We start from the raw sequence: 22,341 nt of genomic DNA on the forward strand, positions 1-22,341 counted from the left end.
CCAGTGTCTTATGTGGCACAAGGGTCTTTGGGCCCCTCAGGCTCCTGGGCCCGGTAGCGACTGCTACCTCTGCACCCCCTATAGCTACACCCCTGGGTATGCTTTGGATCATGAGCTGTACCAGGCCTTCACCATACTTTTTTCTTTCCATCATTCAGGTAGAGATTGATCTTGGTTTTATCTGTCCAAAGAATGTTCTTCCAGAAGTGTGCTGGTTTTTTTAAGATGTTTTTTTTTTAAGCAAAGTCCAATCTAGCCTTATTCTTGAGGCTTATGAGTGGCTTGCACCGTGCAGTGAACCCTCTGTATTTACTTTCATGCAGTCTTCTCTTTACGGTAGATTTGGATATTGATACGCCTATATCCTGGAGAGTGTTGTTCACTTGGTTGGCTGTTGTGAAGGGTCTCTCTTCACCATGGTAATTATTCTGCGATCATTGTTGTCTTCCGGGGGTGTCCCGGTCCAGTATTATATATGCTACCACTAAAAGGGGGGCATTATATATGCTACCAATAAAGTCGGTCGTTATACTACAGGAGGAGAGGAATTCCAAAGTCCAGAACAAAAGAGATCTATCAGACATCGGTGACGTATCCTAGTGATATGCCACCAAATTACGAGATGGACCAACCTCTTTAATTGCAGTTTAAAAATGTGAAACTGCCCATATGAATTATCACATAATATTATCTAATTAAAAAAATATCAAGATGCCACAGAACATGCAGGATATGAAAATATCTACATAATTATACAAAAGTAATACAAGAAAAAATTCAGTTGTAGTCAGAGGAGCCGCCGCCTTGAAATTGCACAGCCTTGTCGCTCACATCTACTGCCATTACTTCACTGCACCAGCAGATGGCGCTGTCGGAGTTTATATAGATTACCAACACACCCACTTGTCCTCCCGGCTTTCAGGAAGAAACTTAGTACATTCCATCATCCGCCTGGACAAACACAAGGCGTCACGTTTCTCTATCTTTCACAGAGTCACTATTTTAACTAGTGTTATAATAAAAAAAACTCGTCCGATTTTATGGGAAAAAAATACTACGACTGTACGGAATAACCGTAGCCTCCCCCGTGTCACGAGTTAGTCTCTTCTGAACCCGGAAGTTCTGAGGGAGAAGTTGTTTCAAAGTGGAGTTCTGCCCTTTCTTCCGCCCTCACATGTGAATGGATCGCCTGTTGCGCGCCTGCTCATGAATATGCAGATTCTATGCTAATGAGGCCCGGTCAGTGTGTACTGGGGCAGGCTAGCGCTCACAGGGCAGCGCGCCGAGTGCAGGACGTACCCGGGGCCCGGAGTCACACAGGGGAGCCGGACTGGCGCTCGACGGAGACACGCGGGATTACTAGAGCACTACACCGGAGCGGACCGAGTTCACCGAACCGGCCGGAGCTTCGTTCCCTTCCCAGCCAGGCCTCCGGGGAGAGAGAGCCGGCGGCATGGATCCTCCAGCCGGGGGAGGCGGCTATGGAGGTGCACCTCCTGCTCCCACCAAGAGCACCAAGGAGAAGAAGAAAATGAAGAACCCGGAGGACGGAGGAGGCGAAAAGTCCAAGAAATTTGTAAGTTTGGCAGAGCTGGGTGACTACCTGAGTGAGGGGAGCTTAGAGGGAGGCTCCATGATGTGTTCGTGTCAGGGCTCTGCTGGTAACAAGCATCCACCAAAAGTGGTAGAAGTTTCCCCCTGAATGTCGGAGGTGACACCCAACCACACCTATCGGCCACATATGGGGGACGTGTTGGCCATTCTCCATAGCAACTGGGTCTGGTTGGTTGCTATGGAGAAATCCTCCACTTTAATATTGCGCTAATTTTGGTAACACTAGCCCAAATCAGTGTCACGTCCTATCCTCTGGGCAGCGGTGCCACTCATAGGACAAGTTTGTGTACACGGCTTCAGCCAGGGTGGCCCTGATGGCACGAGACACACATCAGTAGAAGAAATGGTAAATCTTGTGCAAATAGAAAAGGTAAAAGTCTTCCAAGTCCCGAAAAGTTGTCAAGTGACCAGTTACGACTGGCATAGTATGAGCCGCCATGGGCTGAGCCCACCAGGTTCTGATCTACGTGTCTGATGACAGGGGCTGCCAGCACACCCCGTCCCGAACCATAGAGCTTACCTGTAGGGGCACTTCTGTCACATTCCTCACCTGTCAAGGGACCTTCTGAAGAATTGTTACCGGCAGGCGGTGTACGATATGAATATGATGAGGTTGGCGCTGCATGGACCTTCATCCCAATCACCCATGGATTACTTCAGAGCTGTCCAGTGGTTACAACCCCTGTATACTACTGTAGCTGTGCTTTCTGGGAGCCGCCATGTCTGTAGGTCTCCATGAATGAGTTCTCTGGACGGTCTGCACACACTGAGACCTGAGGTATGTGCAGGACAGCAGTCGCACTGTGCACACCTCATGGCCGTACCTTTTAAAGGGGTTGTGTCCCTTCAGCAAGTGGAGGAAGTTAATACAAGACACTTACTAATGTGATTGTCCATATTGCTTCCTTCCCGGCTGGATTCATTTTTTTCATCGCATCATACACTGCTCGTTTCCATGGTTATAACTAGGGATGAGCGATTCGACTTCGGATGAAACATCTGAAGTCAATTCGCAGTGCTCCGTACAGTATTAGAATGTATTGGCTCAGATGAGCCGAAGTTATTACTTAGCAAAGTCTCGCAGGACTTTGCATAATACCTTCAGAAATGTATTTCTACTGTAAAAAACTATTTCCTGAAGTGGTACCTCGGAACCGAACCAGAGGGTGGGAAATGGTTATTATGCAAAGTCTTTTCTGCGAGGTGAGGATGGGGACCCACTAGTACTGTACTGCTGGATCAACCCTAAAGAGGATGTTCTCTAGAAGTATACCCATCTGCAGGGCCTACATCTATGATTAGCGGAGGTGGCCCAGACCCCTACCCTGCCTATTAGGTGGGTAATGGTGGCAATGTGTGTGCAGCCTCCTCCACCCTCTGCTGAGGATATGTGGGGGCCCTCACTTATTATGGCACATCTTGAGGATGTCTATGATGGGAATGCCCCTTTAATAACGTTCTGTGTCATGCCTAGTGCAGGGCCTGAGGGGGTGGACCTGTCACCTGGATACTGGGATTCAGAGCGAGAACCCTATTCCATGCAGCACCCATCACACCCTGCACTGGCCATTACACCCCAAAGGGCCAGATAAGTAAGGATGTGTGTATAGGCTGTGCCACTTATATGTCTGTGTGTGAGTGTGCCCTCACTTGTGACTGGCAGGAGGGAATTTAGAGAGAAAATGGTTTAGGATCAATGCCAATTCACATCACCTTCCAGAAATAGCCCCTGGGATGGCAGTAACAGAGCTGGTTATTCTAGTTTCCCACACTTGCTATATAAAGACTATGTTGGAAGTTAATGGGAAGTGATGGTTTGTGTGCCCGTGGTCTTACTATATTCTGTCATATTCTAGAAATGCCCGGACAAGGTATTGTGCGCCATGTGTTTATAGAGGGCATGGAGAACTTTTCGTCTTGGCCTCCTATCCGCACGCGGATGAAATAATACATCTGTCACCAGTAGGTAAGGGTCCCGGAGATCGGACCCCACCTATATGCATTTACCTTATCTAGTGACAGCAGAGCAGGGTGGATAAAAATCGATAAAAAAAAAATAAAAATAAAAAAAATCGGATTGTTTTGACTCCAATCAGATTTTTTTTTTTTTTTAGATCGGATTTTTTTAATATAAAATGCTTTTTGAGGAAAATATATTACCATCCAAAGGTTATTCCATCATGAAATAAAGATTTTTTAATTATGTAGAATAAGGCTGTATATGTTTAATTTTTTTGGTAAATAAATTCCATTAATCCATTCACAATGTCATGCTCTTCCAGAGGTTTTTGTAAGATTATTGGGCAGTTTCTCTGCCTACAAAATGTTATCACAGATGCTTGGTTTACTTTTGCAGTTCTCAAAACTGAATTTGACTCAGCAGAGATCACATGCCTCCTCTTCACAGCAAAAATGTGATAAGGCTGGTTTCACACTTGCGTTGTCCGGATCTGGCGTGTACTCCATTTGCCGGAATTACACGCCGGATCCGGAAAAACGCAAGTGAACTGAAAGCATTTGAAGACTGATCCGTCTTCAAAATGTGTTCAGTGTTACTATGGCACCCAGGACGCTATTAAAGTCTTGGTTGCCATAGTAGTAGTGGGGAGCGGGGGAGCAGTATACTTACCGTCCGTGCGGCTCCCGGGGCGCTCCAGAATGACGTCAGAGCGCCCCATGCGCATGGGTGACGTGATCACATGGATCACGTCACCCATGCGCTTGGGGCGCCCTGACGTCACTCTGGAGCGCCCGGGGAGCCGCACGGACGGTAAGTATACTGCTCCCCCGCTACACTTTACCATGGCTGCCAGGACTTTAGCGTCTTGGCAGCCATGGTAACCATTCAGAAAAAGCTAAACGTCGTATCCGGCAATGCGCCGAAACGACGTTTAGCTTAAGTCCGGATCCGGATCAATGCCTTTCAATGGGCATTAATTCCGGATCCGGCCTTGTGGCAAGTGTTCAGGATTTTTGGCCGGAGCAAAAAGCGCAGAATGCTGCGGTATTTTCTCCGGCCAAAAAACGTTCCGTTCCGGAACTGAAGACATCCTGATGCATCCTGAACGGATTTCTCTCCATTCAGAATGCATTAGGATAAAACTGATCAGGATTCTTCCGGCATAGAGCCCCGACGACGGAACTCTATGCCGGAAGAAAAGAACGCAAGTGTGAAAGAGCCCTTAGTTGAACAGAGTTGAGAAAAAGACCTTAAAGGGAATCTGTCACCTATTTTGACCATATAAAACTGTTACCATAGCAATGTGCAATAAAGTACCTTCATTCCAGCATGTGTCTTCTTTCTTTTATTCAACTTTTCATTCAGATGAAAAAGCAATTTTTCTGATATGCTAATTAAGCCTCAAGATGCCCAGAGGGGCGTTATTACTCTGCTCTAGTGCCCAGTAACGCCCCCCTGCAGTGCCCAGCCCGCCTTTCTTCCTAGCCCAGCATGCCTCCTAAGAAATAAATGTCCTCCCACATACTTGCCGAACGGCGCCGCCCCCTCCACTACCTCATGTAATTTATTCACTGCACCGTCCTTGCGTCCTCCTCTCTTGGCCTCTGAAATCCTGCGCAGGAGCAGTATCGCTGAGTGCTTGCACCTGTACGATACTCCTGCTCCAGAGGGCAACAGCCTCAATAATGTCACTGGGCATGCGCCGAGCCCAGTGACGTAATCAGAGCGCTATTGCCCTCAGGAGCAGGAGTATCGTACAGGTGCAGGATTTCGGAGGCCAAGAGAGGAGGAGGCAAGGACGGTGCAGTGAATAAATTACACGAGGTAGTGGAGGGGGCGGCAACGTTCGGCTCCGATGTGGGAGGACATTTATTTCTTAGGAGGCGTGCTGGGCTTGGAAGAAAGGCGGGCTGGGCACTGCAGGGGGGCGTTACTGGGCACTAGAGCAGAGTAATAATGCCCCTCTGGGCACCTTGAGGCTTAATTAGCATATCAGAAAAATCGCTTTTTCATCTGAATGAAAACTTGAATAAAAGAAAGACACATGCTGGAATGAAGGTACTTTATTGCACATTGCTATGTTAACAGTTTTATATGGTCAAAATAGGTGACAGATTCCCTTTAATCCTAACTTCTTCAAACCCATGAATGAACCTAATCAAACTAATATGAAAAGTTGTTATTCTAAAAATCTTCATCTACTTGCATATTATAAGTTATACCAGCAAGAATTAGTCTTCATGTAGAAAACTATGATTTAAATTAAGCCTTACTGACTAGTGATTTAAATCCACCCTGCAACAGAGTAAGGGCGGCACAAGGCCGTTGCCTAGCTGTGCCCGTATTGCGGCCCTCAAACAGCGGGTCACTTGAATGGGTCCGGAAGGTGCGGTGTAGAATGAAGGCACGGAACTCCACAGAAGAACTACGGAGTGCTTCCGTGGGTTTTCTCTCCGTGCCTCCGCACCGCAAAAAAAATAGAACCCGTATCCTATTTTTTTGCGATGTGGACCATTCATGAAATTAAATAGAACCAAAATGGTGGGTGACCATAATTAATACTTAACTTTTAATATCCAAATAAAATAATAGCCCATTGAAGACAATAAACAGTCGCACACAGCGGTGCAGGCACACGCCACGCAGTGGTGCAACCTCAAACTGATAAAGATAAGGCTACTTTCACACTAGCGTTCGGGGTTCTGCTTGTGAGCTCCGTTTGAAGGCTCTCACAAGCGGCCCCGAACGGATCCGTCCAGCCCTAATGCATTCTGAATGGATGCGGATCCGCTCAGAATGCATCAGTTTGGCACCGTTTGTCCTCCGCTCAGCAGGCGGACCCCTGAACGCAGCTTGCAGCGTTCGGGTGTCCGCCTGGCCGTGCGGAGGCAAACTGATCCGTCCAGACTTACAATGTAAGTCAATGGGGACGGATCCGTTTGAAGTTGACACAATATGGCTCAATTTTCAAACGGATCCGTCCCCCATTGACTTTCAATGTAAAGTCAAAACGAATCCAATTGCATTATCATGAACCAAAAAATGTTTTTATTTTTTTTGTGTTCATGGTAATGCAAACGGATCCGTTCTGAACGGATCTAAGCGTTTGCATATAGGTGCGGATCCGTCTGTGCAGATACCAGACGGATCCGCACCTAAACGCAGGTGTGAAAGTAGCCTAACTTTCCCAAAGCGTTTAGTTGCCCATGCGCCAACTCATCAGGGGACTCGCAACAATGTTTCAGCAGCTTAGCTTCAGAGTGGAGATGATGGCTCAATTGGATGCAGAGGTAGAGTCTGGAAGTCGCCATCCATTCCACCCCACAAAGGGAGGCCCTCCGTTTTCACATGTTGTATGGTGTCCAGCCGGGCCTGTGACAGCAGTGTGTGGCTGTGGACGGATCATGGAATCCGCACGGATGTTGCCCTTGCATTGGGGACCGCAAAAACCCTGGTTTCTGGGATGTTCACCTCTATATGTAGATGGATTTCTAAAAAGACAGTATGTCCTCTCCTTGTAAGATGTTGCATCCCCCTTATTCCTGGAGAAGTATACGCTGCATACATTGTCTTATCACAAAGGTGGTCCATGCCTAAGATTGTGCTCCCTTGGGCCTGCATTATACCGCAAGATTATCAGACCAATAGTTGGTGTGTAATGATTGGTCAGATAGTCTGTCGGTGTAATACAGGCCTTAGCCCCCAAGATGAGGTCCATGAGGAGATGACGCACAGTTTTCTCCCCCAGTTTTATATGCTTTTATACGTGCAAATCCAGCCAAATTCACAGATTCATTCATTTTCTCTTCATGCATTAGAGCTTGTGTGGGTTTCTGAGTTGACCTCAGATGCTGTGTTGTGACCCCACCGAGACTCCAGTATACCGCCATATAGAAACTCTGCTATATCGAAGCATTTTAGAAGCAGTCCACGCTTTCAAGTGCGACCGCCCATATAACGTGACTAAAATACCACCGTAATTTAGAAATTGTGATATTGCCATGGTTTATTATCTGACGTCTCCGGTGGGTAGAGCATTTCCATTGCTATTATCAGGGAATGGTTAGATGGCTACACATGGACTTCCACTTCTATGTAAAGTGAGCTCTACACAATGAAATAAAGTGCCGGACAAAGACCACTGGCTAGAAAGTCGCCACAGTGGCTGCATTCAGATGGGTACTTCCACCAGTTGCCAAGTGCACGCGTTTGTAGTATTAACTCTTTGGCCCCTTTCACACGGGCGAGAATTCCGTGCGGGTGCAATGCATGAGGTGAACGCATTGCACCCGCACTGAATCTGGACCCATTTACTTCAATGGGGCTGTGCACATGAGCGGTGATTTTTCACGCATCACTTATGCGTTGCGTGAAAATCGCAGCAGGTTCTATATTCTGCGTTTTTTCACTAAACGCAGATCCCATAGAAGTGAATGGGGCTGCGTGAAAATCGCAAGCATCCACAAGCAAGCGTGGATGCGGTGCGATTTTTACGCATGGTTGCTAGGAGATGATAGGGATGAAAGCAACCCCGGACCCCATTAAAGTCTATTCACTGTATTATTTTCCCTTATAACATGGTTATAAGCGAAAGTAATAGCATTCTTAATACAGAATGCTTACTAAAATGTAGATGGAGGTGTTAAAAAATTAACTTGCATGTTCCAATTGAGAGCGGTGACGTCAGCGCAGGTCCTGCTGAATGAAGATAGAAGATTACGTCACCAAAGGTCCTTTTGGAAGGCATCGGGCTGCAACCGGGTCCCCTTCACAGCAGCGCGGTGACCTAATGGCTGCTTCCTCCCTGCACAGACATCGCACGTGTCGCGGTCAGCACTGGGTGTTAATGGGTTAAAGGGGTTCAGAATATCATTGGCCCCCTTTCTGCAGGACAGTCAACAGCAGATTAGTGCCCCCCCCCCCTTGCCTCCTACTGGTGCCCTTAAACATAAAAGTAACAAGGTAACCGCACCCCCTTCCCTGCCCCTTTCGCCTGTGACTGACAGCCGGCAGTTCGACTGGCTTTGCCGAACTCTGCATAAGCGCTGTCAGTCACAGCGAAGGGGCAGGGACTGGGGCGCGGTTATCTTGACTTGAAGCAAGGAGGCCGCCTTGCCTTCAAGCATGACTAGAGAAGCGCGCCGGCAGGGGATAAAATAACGTTTTCTGAGCTTTAGCCGCATCGGCCTTCAGGAAGAAAATTATCGTCAGAAACGCACTGCTGGCTACTCTCAGGTAGTGCTGGCTGCTTGGGATGGTTTTTGGAGGTGACAGGTTCCCTTTAAAGCTAAAGGGATCCTAAGGTGAAGACCTCAGGTAAGGACCCAGTGTGACAGAAAAATTAGGGAAAGCCTAGTGGAGATGAGTGGTAGTTCAATCTATGCACTCTACTATCATTTGGGGAGTGGAGTAGCCTACAGTGCCTATTCACGCTCTAAAGTTTAGGGCAAAGCTGTATTTGGAGCCACATTCTGCCATGGACAATGTGGACAATATTAATGTAAATTGTATGTAATTCAAGGAGTGCAAGACTTATATGTGTACCGGCCATGTGACTTCTAGGGTATAGTATACTCTACACCTGGAGATAGTATGGGTTAGCATGAAGTTAAGGAACATTAGTGTGACCAGAGCACTGAAATTTAGTAAAGATCCTACCCAGACCTGTTGTAATGGGAGGCAGCACCATCCTGGCTGGGAATTCATCTTGTATGGATTATAGATATCCCTTCTATGGCAATAAATTGGTATAGCTACCTCAGGACAGGTGATTTTCAGTAAATGTCAACTTATGCCCAACTAAACTGTTCTCCGTTATTCTATCTATTTGCACCTAAGGGTGCTGATGTCACGAACATTAGGGACCCTGCCTTCATTGCACCTAATACCCAGGACAAGTTACTTCACAACACTGAGCTAAAGAGCTGCCTTATCCTTGTCTCTTACTTGTCAGGGATTATGATCCTGAATACAGATGATAAGAACTTCAGTTAAATCTTAGTAGGAATAGAGTTCATGAGGAGACATAAAGGACAGACTGTGGTAATGGAAACTTCATACAAGTGCTGTTGCTCATTACCACACCCCCACCTCCTCTCTGTATGTCATGTCTCCTCATGAACTCCATTCCCACAGAGATTCAGCTAAAAATCTTATATGTAGTATTCAGGATCATAATCCCTGACATGTAGTTGAGAAGGATGATGCAGCTCTTTTGCTCAGTGTTCTGAAGTAATTTATCCTGCTGTGTGATTAGGACAGGTTTTGTGTGTACTAATAGGACGGCGGCCATTTTTATTTCTCCTTATGATTGCTCCCTAGACAAAACAAGCCATTCTAAGTAATGAGGTATTAGTAAATATATTTATTATAAAATAATATTCAAGTGTTTTCATTTTCTTAATTCCTGGAGAACCCCTTTTAATGGGGAGAGGATTAAAAGCCACTACTAAAAACCTGGTGCTTGTTAGACCGGATCGGTTGACATTTATCTATTGTGTATGCCCAGCTTAGTCTTAAAGCGGTTGTCCCACGAAAAATATATTCTACAGTTTTCAAATCAGCAACTGGAGCTGAACACTTTTGTAATTGCATGTAATTAAAAATGTATTATAGCTGCTGAGGTCAATAAAATGTATCTTTTATAGTGCCACCTTTCTTTGACCTGCTCACTGAGAAGGCCGCACATGCTCAGTTTAATCCTTCAACTGCCTCCTGAGCTGTGATAGGCAGGGCATGGACACGCCCCCTGAGCTGTAGCAGAAAAGACACTCCCCTTGAGCTCTCAGCTTATATAAATCTAGAAGAATGAATGGGGAGATCTCTGGATCCATGTGAGGTGCAGGACTGGTTTTAGCTTTGTTAAAAAGAGATTGTCATGTACTATATGATGTGTGATTTTCATTTTTTACATTAGTCATAGAATAGCTCCTTTAAAGCTCCCATATGCTGTAGTTTGTCAGCTGAAGCCCCTGAGAAGGTGGGTTTGGCCAACAATCTAATGTGTGGGGAGTCCACTTGTCATTGTGTTCTCAGCATGACCCAGTTAGTTTCCGTGTCCTTGCTATCATTATCGGTGCACCCAGGCTTTTAATACAGTGGCACCTCCCTGGCAATTAAACCCTTGCTGTGCCTCCAGATTCCTACGTGCGAGGCTGTGTGTGTCTGTGCGCCTTTTCCAATCTCACACAGGTTCTCCAGACCAACGAGGGTTAAGCCAGCATTAATTGTATGGTTTCCGCTGATGCCGAACGATTATCACAATTAAAAGATGCAAACACTTATTTAACATTGAGCCGAAGCACAAATTAAAGAGAACAAAAGACATTTATGTGTTTGCCTGTATTAAGTGCCTGCTCAATAATTTACAGCCGATGCGTTCAGCAGAAGTAATAAACAACAAAGAGCGTTTCTCCGCAGCCCGGTCGTTTCATTCCAACGCCCGGACAGGTTAGCTGAGTTCTCTGGTTAGAGCTCGACTTGCTGACCATCGTCACACTTTATATAGTGATATAATTGCTTTATATGGCATATTAGCTTCTCCTTTCATAGGTCCAGGGAAGGTAATATGGGAGCTGCCATGGTCCTTGGGATAAGGCACCTATATCTGATTAGTGGGGTTTTGACCCCCGTACTACTATTGATCAGCTTTTTTATGGGGCTGTCAGCTTTCAGCCTCTTCACTAAATTCCCAAGCGCGGTCCGTTGTGTAGCGACTGTGCTTGGGTTTGCGGCTCGATTCCATTGGCTTGAATGGGACAGAGCTGCAGAATTTCCATGTGACCTCACAGGCCTAGGAAGAGGCCACAGCACTTGCCCAAGTGCCACAAGCTCCTTTGAGCAGGTGACTGACAGGAGTGCCAGAGGTCAGATATTAATGACCTATCCTGAGGATAAGTCAACCCTTTTAAGGCATCATGCACACGACCATAGTTTCAGTCTGCATCCGATCCACATTTTTTCCGGATCGGATGCATACCCATTCATTCCAATGGGGCCACAAAAGATGCGGACAGCACACAGTGTGCTGTCCGCATCTGTATGTCCCTTCTGCGGCCCTGCAAGACAGTTGACAGGAATAGGCATTTGTAACATTCTGCAGGACCAGGGCAGGTATCCGTGGTTTACAGATCCACAATTTGCAAAAACAGATCCGGTTGTGTGCATGAGGCCTAAGGGTGAGCTACACCCAAAGAGTCCTTTTTCCTTCTTCCTGCTTGAGTTAGATTGCTTACTTCTCTTTATAGGAAATCGTACCCCTCGCTATAATAGGAGTTATCATCTGTTTATTGGTTTCTCTAGATTTTCCTGGATAAGGTTCTCCCACCCAGCATCATTTTCCTGCCTGCCATTTTTGGCCTCATGCTGTCCGTACATACCCCTTCTAGATGATGATGCAGAATCCAGCCATTACAAGCAGGTTCTTTGTGTTTGATCTGACTGAATTCATACATAACATGTATAGTATTAAAGGGCCCCACCATAAAATACCATATTCTTTGTGTATAGATAATAAATTCTGAATGCTTTGCATTTAAAGTCTTTAAAAAGTAAGTAAATCCATATTTACATAGTATGGTGCCATGTGGACATCAATCTGAGCTAAGTGCTGGTGGTCAGCCATGCTCAGTCACTCTTCTCACAGCTAGGTCTCTACATAGTGAGCCTCTGCATAGTGTGATAGTATAGCTGAGAAGACTCCTTCTGCCAGGACGACACTATATTGTTAGCTGCCAGAGGTGGAAGGAGACTGGTTCTGTCCAAAGCAGAATAGATGATCAGGAACACTAAGGGGGACACTTGGAAGTATAAATGATGAGCAAGATACTTTAAATACTATAAACAGCTTTCCAGGACTTTTGGCCTAAAGAGTCCTGAATGTTGCACACTGAGGGTATGGCCACACAGGTTTTGCTGGGTGCAGATTTGCCGACCATTTTCTTCTTGCAGTGAGTGGCTGAATGCACATGGTCGTGGAGGCAGCCTTACAATGGAATTCTATGGCTGCAGCCATTTTCTTGTGCTGCAGATATCATACAGCAGTGTCTTGTACTTCAGCATGCGCCTGGTTCAGGGGGCATCACTGGCAGGACCAGTTGGGAACAGCATTGAACCCGTCTGATGCTTGTTCTGGGTGCTAAAGGTCACAGCCTGAGTACTGACCCTTGGCTTTATCTTGTGATGAGGAGCGGGATAAGGGGTATGACCGTCCACCTATCTGTAGATGTACCCTGCTGGTTGCTCTTCTGTGTGACTACAGGATCTGAGCATGTACTGAATGAAATAAACGTAAGTGACATGGTTACACGTAATAAAGGAATCGATGGAATGTGGGAAAACGTGGCATTTGAGATAGGTGCATCCAGGGTGGATTTGATTTAAATCACTAGTCAGTAAGGCTTGATTTAAATCATAGTTTTCTACATAGACTAATTCTTGCTGGTATAACTTATAATATGCAAGTAGATGAAGATTTAAACAACTTTTCATATTAGTTTGATTAGGTTGATTCTGCATTCATAGGTTTGTAGAAGTTAGGATTAAGGTATTTTTCTCAACTCTGTTCATGTTATAACATTCTTGCTGTGAAGAAGAGGCATGTGATCTCTGCTGAGTCAAATTCAGTTTTGAGAACTGCAAAAGTAAACCAAGCATCTGTGATAATATCTTGTAGGCAGAGAAACTGCCCAATAATCTTACAAAAACCTCTGGAAGAGCATGACATTGTGAATGGATTAATGGAATTTATTTACCAAAAAAATTACACATATAGAAACATAGAATGTGTCGGCAGATAAGAACCATTCGGCCCATCTAGTCTGCCCAATATACTAAATACTATGAATAGCCCCTGGCCCTATCTTATATGAAGGATGGCCTTATGCCTATCCCATGCATGCTTAAACTCCTCCACTGTATTTGCAGCTACCACTTCTGCAGGAAGGCTATTCCATGCATCCACTACTCTCTCAGTAAAGTAATACTTCCTGATATTACTTTTAAACCTTTGCCCCTCTAATTTAAAACTATGTCCTCTTGTAGCAGTTTTTCTTCTTTTAAATATTCTCTCCTCTTTTACCTTGTTGATTCCCTTTATGTATTTAGCAGTTTCTATCATATCCCCTCTGTCTCGTCTTTCTTCCAAGCTATACATATTAAGGTCCTTTAATCTTTCCTGGTAAGTTTTATCCTGCAATCCATGTACCAGTTTAGTAGCTCTTCTCTGAACTGTCTCCAAAGTATCAATATCTTTCTGGAGATATGGTCTCCAGTACTGAGCACAATACTCCAAATGAGGTCTCACTAGTGCTCTGTAGAGCGGCATGAGCACCTCCCTCTGTCTACTAGTAATGTCTCTCCCTATACACCCAAGCATTCTGCTAGCATGTCCTGCTGCTCTATGACATTGTCTGCCTACCTTTAAGTCTTCTGAAATAATGACCCCTAAATCCCTTTCCTCAGATACTGAGGTTAGGACTGTATCACTGATTTTATATTCTGCTCTTGGGTTTTTACGCCCCAGGTGCATTATCTTGCACTTATCAACATTAAATTTTAGTTGCCAGATTTTTGACCATTCCTCTAGTTTTCCTAAATCCTTTTCCATTTGGTATATCCCTCCAGGAACATCAACCCTGTTACAAATCTTTGTGTCATCAGAAAAAAGACACACCTTACTATCGAGGCCTTCTGCAATATATATTAAACAATATGGGTCCCAGAACAGATCCCTGAGTTACCCCACTGGTAACAAGACCATGGTCTGAATATACTCCATTGACTACAACCCTCTGTTGCCTGTCCCTCAGCCACTGCCTAATCCATTCAACAATATGGGAGTCCATGTACAGCCTTATTCTACATAATTGAAAAACTAATCTTTATTTCATGATGGAATAACCTTTGGATGGTAATATATTTTCCTCAAAAAGCATTTTATATTAAAAAAAAAATCTGATTTAAATAAAAAAAATCCGATTTTTATTAAAAAAAAAAAAAAAAAAATCATTGATTTTTATCCACCCTGGGTGCATCAATAAATCCCACTTCTTTCCATTGATTGCAGGGTATTACATACACTTCTCAAAAAAATAAAGGGAACACTTAAACAACACAATGTAACTCCAAGTCAATCACATTTCTGTGAAATCAAACTGTCCACTTAGGAAGCAACACTGAGTGACAATCAATTTCGCATGCTGTTGTGCAAATGGGATAGACAACAGGTGGAAATTATAGGCAATTAGCAAGACACCCCAATAAAGGAGTGGTTCTGCAGGTGGTGACCACAGATCACTTCTCAGTTCCTATGCTTCCTGGCTGATGTTTTGGTCACTTTTGAATGCTGGCGGTGCTTTCACTCTAGTGGTAGCATGAGACGGAGTCTACAACCCACACAAGTGGCTCAGGTAGTGCAGCTTATCCAGGATGGTACATCAATGCGAGCTGTGGCAAGAAGGTTTGCTGTGTCTGTCAGCGTAGTGTCCAGAGCATGGAGGCGCTACCAGGAGACAGGCCAGTACATCAGGACACGTGGAGGAGGCCGTAGGAGGGCAACAACCCAGCAGCAGGACCGCTACCTCCGCCTTTGTGCAAGGAGGAACAAGACGAGCACTGCCAGAGCCCTGCAAAATGACCTCCAGCAGGCCACAAATGTGCATGTGTCTGCTCAAATGGTCAGAAACAGACTCCATGAGGGTGATATGAGGGCCCGACGTCCACAGGTGGGGGTTGTGCTTACAGCCCAACACCGTGCAGGACGTTTGGCATTTTCCAGAGAACACCAATATTGGCAAATTCGTCACTGGCGCCCAGTGCTCTTCACAGATGAAAGCAGGTTCACACTGAGCACATGTGACAGACGTGACAGAGTCTGGAGATGCATGGAGAACGTTCTGCTGCCTGCAACATCCTCCAGCATGACCGGTTTGGCATTAGGTCAGTAATGGTGTGGGGTGGCATTTCTTTGGAGGGCCACACAGCCCTCCATGTGCTCGCCAGAGGTAGCCTGACTGCCATTAGGTACCGAGATGAGATCCTCAGACCCCTTGTGAGACCATATGCTGGTGCGGTTGGCCCTGGGTTCCTCCTAATGCAAGACAATGCTAGACCTCATGTGGCTGGAGTGTGTCAGCAGTTCCTGCAAGACGAAGGCATTGATGCTATGGACTGGCCCGCCCGTTCCCCAGACCTGAATCCAATTGAGCACATCTGGGACATCATGTCTCGCTCTATCCACCAACGTCACGTTGCACCACAGACTGTCCAGGAGTTGGCAGATGCTTTAGTCCAGGTCTGGGAGGAGATCCCTCAGGAGACCGTCCGACCACCTTATCAGGAGCATGCACAGGGAGGTCATACAGGCACGTGGAGGCCACACACACTACTGAGCCTCATTTTGACTTGTTTTAAGGACATTACATCAAAGTTGGATCAGCCTGTAGTGTGTTTTTCCACTTTAATTTTGAGTGTGACTCCAAATCCAGACCTCCATGGGTTGAAAAATTTGATTTCCACTTTTTTATTTTTGTGTGATTTTGTTGTCAGCACATTCAACTATGTAAAGAACAAAGTATTTCAGAAGAATATTTAATTAATTCAGATCTAGGATGTGTTATTTTTGTGTTCCCTTTTATTTTTTTGAGCAGTGTATATACAGTCTATGTACAAGTGACACCCAGCAAAAGAAACGCTGTTCTTCCAAAGTGAAAAGTTATCACAACGGTCGCAGTACAAAAATGTATTAACCCCACTCAGTCAGTGCTGGGCTCTCACGGTGCTAGGGAGTGCTGCATCAGCACAGACTTTACGTTAGGCCTGCCGCTTGCACTAGGATTGGGCCCCATGCACACAACCATATTTTTGGTCCGTGGATTGCACACTGCCTCATTCGTTTAAATGGGTCTGAAAAAAGATGGACAACACATGGGTTTCATTCGTGTGGCCGGGCTGCAAATTATATCCATAATGAGCATTTAGCCTACAACTATAGGTGGCTTTAGAAGACCAGATAATTGGGAATGAACAATCCTGCAAAGGCTCGTTCCCGTCAATCTGCCCGTATAAAGATGCCACAGATCACACGATGAACAAGCAAAATGTTCGCTCATCGGGTGATCCTGTCCTTGCAGACGCCTAAATTATTGTTTCTGGGCCGCAGATAGTGCAGTCTAAACAGCGATCTGCTGCTCAGAAATGATGCATCTGTATGAGGACTAGCAATCCCTCCTCCTCCTCCACCCCCATGTAAATGTAGCGCTTTACTCCTACTGAACAAACAAATGACTGTCGGAATCTGTATGAGGACTAGCAATCCCTCCCCACACCCCCCCTCATGTAAATGTAGGGCTTTACCCCCACTGAACAAGCAGTTGACTGTCGGGATCTGTATGAGGACTAGCAATCCCTCCTCCCCCCCATGTAAATGTAGCGCTTTACCCCCACTGAACAAGCAGCTGACTGTTGGGAAGGAACACCTGCTTATCGCCCCGTGTAAATCCACCTTCTCTCTCTCTGGCTGCAATTAGGTTGCCTTTTATGCCTTAAAGGGGTTTTCTGAGATATATAATTATTATTTATTATAATATTTTTTTACTGATGACCTATCTTCAGGATAGGTTATCAGCATCTGATCGGTGGGGGTCTGACACAGGGAACCCCGCTGATCAGCTGTTTGAGAAGGCATTGGAGCTGCTATGAGCGTCGCAGCCTTCTCTCTGCTTTTCCTAGGCTGAGTGACAACGCGTTCATGTGTCACGTGACATAGGAGCAGCCTCTATACAATGTACATCGCTGTGCTTGGGAAGTACGGAGAAGGCTGCAGGGCTCACAGGAGCGTAGCTACCTTCTCAAAACAGCTGATCGATGGGGGTCCTGGGTGTGGGACCTCCACCGATCAGGTACTGATGACCTATCCAGAGGATAGGTCATCAGTAAAAAAAAAAATCTCAGAAAAGCCTTTTAGCGTTTGCTGCCAGGTCACCTGGAGAGCCTGTCACAAGCTTTGAGGCGGCAGCTGTCTTACTGGTATAAAGCCTGCAGTCTGGAAGAGCGGAATGCCAACTATGTGAATTGTCCTTTGTTCTGTTATCTGCACAACACTGCTAATCTTCCCATCTACAGATAATTAAGAGACTGGTTTGCATCACATCAAGCGCTTTCTTCTGCCATTGTTCTCTTCATTTGCATCCCATAGTGACCAGCACTGACTGCTATAATCATAGACGTACTACTGACGTTTGGGTTATGGACACCTGAAAAGCGGGCATTCTTGGCTAAAATAATTTCTGGAGTTTTATTAAAAACTTTCAACCATTTTTTTTTTCTGCAGCTTGATTGGATTTTCATAAATTACTGGCCGCACAGTCCCATTCAGTGTGAAATCCAGAGCCCTTCTCTCTGCTCTTCTGAACGTTCATAAAGCCGACATCCCATTTGACAAAAGTTCCTTTTATTTGGTTTTAAAGATGGCAGCTTAGATTTGTGCTCCAGGGCTACAGACTGATGGATTTCTCACCAAATGAGACTTGGGAACCTGTAGTGTATGAAAATCCATGCATGCTGCATAGTTGAACACTTTAAGGAATTTTGTAAGCTAGAGCATTACAGTCGCGGCCTCCTCCAATTCTCATGGAGGCCTTGCTTTTCATGTCGGTGGGTTTGGTGACTTCTGCCTTGTACAGGTTACTTTGTAATAGCAGAGCTCCCAATGTTTGCCGTCCCTCTCATGTCTGCACGGTGAAACTGCTGTGCGTGACCATCTATTGCACAGGTCATAGTAGAACTTCTATATATTATATAGTTTTTCTTTTTGCTCTAGCTCTTTATCTTTATCTTATTTGCATGTCATTGACTATGATGTGTAAGGGATCTCTCTGACACTTATCTTACACTTACCGTGTGCTTTTCTCACTATTCTGTAATCTGATATAATGACCTGTGGCACACTATACTGTTATTGACCCATATATGCATACCTCATCATGTACATCATGGTCTCTTGGTGATGGTCTTATCATGGATCATGCTACATGTGGAGATTCTTCTTTAGAAAGGGAAGCAAATGAGCTCTGAACAAGCCCTGCCTCTGATGCCACCAGATGTAAGGCAGCTATCAATGTTTGACCCTTGAAATAGTCCTTGAGACATGTCTCTGATATTAAAGGGGTTATCCAAAGTTTCAAACATGCCTCCCTATGCCCTAGGTTATTCATATAGTTTATACTTACCCCACTCCCTGGCACCACAGCCGCCGCTGCATCTCCCCGAGTGAATCAAAACATCCAGCGACGGGGGAGAGCAGCCAATAGCAGGGGCACAAACCTCCCTAGCATCGCGGATGTGCGGGGATCAGGAGTGACGCGGATTAAAGGGAACATGTCGCCTCCAAAAACCATCCCAAGCCGGCAGCAGTACCTCAGAGTAGCCAGCAGCGTGTTTGTAACAATCATTTTCTTCCTGCAGGCAGATGAAGCAAAAGCTGTAAAAACGTTCTTTAATCCCGCTTCTCTAGTCAGGCTTGAAGTCACGGAGGCAGCGGCCTCCTTGCTTCAAGTCACGGTAACCCCCTTCCCTGCCCCTTCGCTGTGACTGACGGCACTTATGCACGACCTTTCGGCTGGCTTTGCCTAACAGCCGGCTGTCAGTCACAGAAAAGGGGGTTACCGTGACTTGAAGCAAGGAGGCGCTGCCTCCGTGACTTTAAGCCTGACTAGAGAAGCGCATCGGCAGGGGATTAAAGATAATTTTTACAGCTTTTGCTTCATCTGCCTGCAGGAAGAAAATAATTGTTACAAACACGCTGCTGGCTACTCTCAGGTACTGCTGCCGGCTTGGGATGGTTTTTGGAGGTGACAGGTTCCATTTAAGTATAATCTATATGAGGGGCCTGGGCATTGGGGAGCATGTGTTTAGACTTTAAGTAAGCCGACACCTAATCTGCAGACAGCTGTTTCGGGGTGATATGGTGTTCTCTACCCCCAAATCCTGATTTAGGGCTGTTTCACATGCCGTGCGTGACATCCGCTGCATGAATGTCCGCTGCGGACAGAAGAAGCTCGGAGTATCAACATGATTAATAATGCTCCGTGCCTCTCTGTGATCTTTTTACTACAAAATCACGGTGACAACTTTGATCTTTTTACTACAAAATCACAGTGAGATAAAGTCACCGTGATTTTGTAGTAAAAAGATCAGAGAGGCACGGAGCATTATCTATCATGTTAATGCTCTGTCCTTCTTCTGTCCGCAGCTGGTCTTGGCTCTCATTCACGCAGCGGATGTCACGCATGGCATCTGCTCGTGTGAAACAGCCCTTAGTCCTCTGATCCAGTTAAGCCAGTACTCTCTGCTCTGCACTGATGAGGGGCAATCACCCCGAAACAGCCGTCTGCAGATGAGGTGCTGGTTTATTTATTATCAGAGTCATATCTCAAGGCCTATTTAAAGGGAACCTGTCACCAGGATTTTGGGTATAGAGCTGAGGACATGGGTTGCTAGATGGCCGCTAGCACATCCACCATATCCAGTCACCATAGCTCTGTGTGCTTTTATTGTGTAAAAAAAACGATTTGATACATATGCAAATTAACCTGAGATGAGTCAGAGCTTGAAAATATGACTCTTCTCTGGTCACACAAGTAAGATATGACTCTTATGTTAATTTGCATATGTATCAAATCTGTTTTTTTACACAATAAAAGAACGGAGAGCTATGGGGATTGGATATTGCGGATGTGCTGGCGGCCATCTAGCAACCCATGTCCTCAGCTCTATACCCAAAATCCCGGTGACAGGTTCCCTTTAAAGGGTTGAACACTGACTTAAAGGATATCTGCCTTACATCTGGTGGCATCAGAGGCAGAGCTTGCTAAGAGATCATTTGCTTCTTCCCAGAATTCCAGAGGAGCATGTATGGCCCAGAAGTCTTCTCATGCCGATTTAAGGAGCTCTCTCCCCAAATTAAGATTCTTCTTTATACATTATTGAAGATCTCCTGTTTTTTGTTTTTTTTTGTTTTTTTAATTGTTTTTAATTTGTAGGTTCGTAATAAAGATTTATATATATTAAATCGTGACCCTTTGGTGTGCATCTGCTTGAGCATGTGCTTTTTTCGTCTTCAGTATAGTTGCCCATGGTCATCGATGCCAATCGATGGTTTCACTTAAAAAACCACATGGATTTGCAGTAAAGCCCCATGTCATGGTCCTTGGTTGTACAGTAGTTGCTGTGTATGTCCATACGCTTATTGTTCAGATGATGCAGTCCAGTACAGCCAAAGGAGAACCGAACAACATCGTCGAAGTTACTGATGCATTGTAGCTGGGAGATACAGGAACAGTGGTGCCCTCACTTGACGGCTGGGTTCCTGCTCCTTCCTGCCACCACTGCTGCTCTCTGGTCTCCATTCTTCAATATCTGCTGCAGCCAATGACTGGCTGCAGTGCTGATGTGTCCTCCATACATCTTGTGACACGATGCATGGGGGACATGGCATAGCTGTTTCCATATGACCCATGTCAAACCAGATTTTGATGTGCGGAAACCGGAGAGGTGAGGGACTGAAGAAGCTGGAACCCAGCAGCGAGAGCATGTAAGCACAATACCAGCAGCATGGGGGAGTTTGCCCAAGTGGAACCTCAGGGTGAACAACCCTTTTAAGCCATTCCTACAAGCAGATCATATGCAGAGGGAGTTCTGGGCTTTCCAGCTTGTTACATAGGTTGTCACAATCTTCCTTTTTATACCATACACCCTCATTGCGTAAGTGAAATGTGTTTTTCTAAAAAATTAAAATGGCATGTTTCAGCATATCCTATAGAACTAAAACGGATGTAAACCCCCCTGTGAAGGACTAGTGAAAGGGATCCATGTCCATTATTGAAATCTGCAGATGGAAAACTTTTTCAGATTTCAGTATAATATAAAATAGTGGCTGGATTTCTGCAGTCGAGCGCTTTTATTTGGGGTTTTTAAACTGCACTCCTGTATGATAGTGGGTATAGTGCTGAACTTATAACTTTTAATAGGTCCCGGGCCAGATATTACAGAGGAGAGGAGAGCCAGTGTGTGTGATATGCCTTTTACCCTAATGTTACTTGAGGTTCATATAGTTTTTATCCTAGTATCAAGTTTTGGTAATATGACCCCTGTGGCAGAAGTTCACTATAGTATCTGTAGGACTAATGAACATGGCCAGAATAATGGTTAGTTTGTGTCTTCTTTCTATAGAACAATTGAGTAGTAAAATGTCTGCCTGGTGCAAATTTAAATTTTGTTTTTGTTTTTACACCTCACAGAAAATTTCCTCCTGTGAACCTGCCCTAAGGCTGTGCTTCCATATTCAGGTTTTTAAGGTTAGATTCACACTAGCGTTGGGCATCTCTGGCAGGGAGCAGCCTGCTGGAGATATCTGGATATGGCACTGCCGGATGCTAGCTGAATTCCGTCCGGCCGTTTCTCTGCATGTTTGCTAGGTTGTGGCTGGATCTCTGTCATTCCCCCATTATAGTGAATGGGGCTGGACAGAATTCCAGATGTGAAACCGGACTATTCAGTTTGTGATGCCAGGAGCGGATTATAAATGTAGACCCATATAAAAGAAGGGTGGCGTTCTCTTCTCTTTCTGAATATAATGTACGTGAACGGTGGAACCCATACAGTTTTTGTATGTGAGGCCAATTGTTTTCAGTGTGGTTTCTCTATATCCTAATGGAGTTCAATATAATTGGGGTGGTCACCTTCAGACGTACAGCCACAGGTTTCCTGAT

General features: G+C 45.3%; 1 protein-coding gene across 2 annotated transcripts in view; it reads left to right on the forward strand.

The window, feature by feature from the left end:
* The first annotated feature begins 1,217 nt into the window (after positions 1 to 1,217).
* The window catches only part of DIAPH1 (diaphanous related formin 1), a 216,837-nt gene continuing 195,713 nt past the window's right edge, over positions 1,218 to 22,341 (forward strand). For both annotated transcript variants that reach the window (XM_040441477.1, XM_040441484.1), the window contains exon 1: positions 1,218 to 1,576. In XM_040441477.1, the coding sequence (XP_040297411.1) occupies positions 1,454 to 1,576 (123 nt within the window). In that variant the 5' untranslated portion in view covers positions 1,218 to 1,453. The remainder of the gene's footprint in view (positions 1,577 to 22,341) is intronic.

The sequence above is a fragment of the Bufo bufo genome, chromosome 1 (assembly GCF_905171765.1).
Source record: "Bufo bufo chromosome 1, aBufBuf1.1, whole genome shotgun sequence".
NCBI lineage: Eukaryota > Metazoa > Chordata > Amphibia > Anura > Bufonidae > Bufo > Bufo bufo.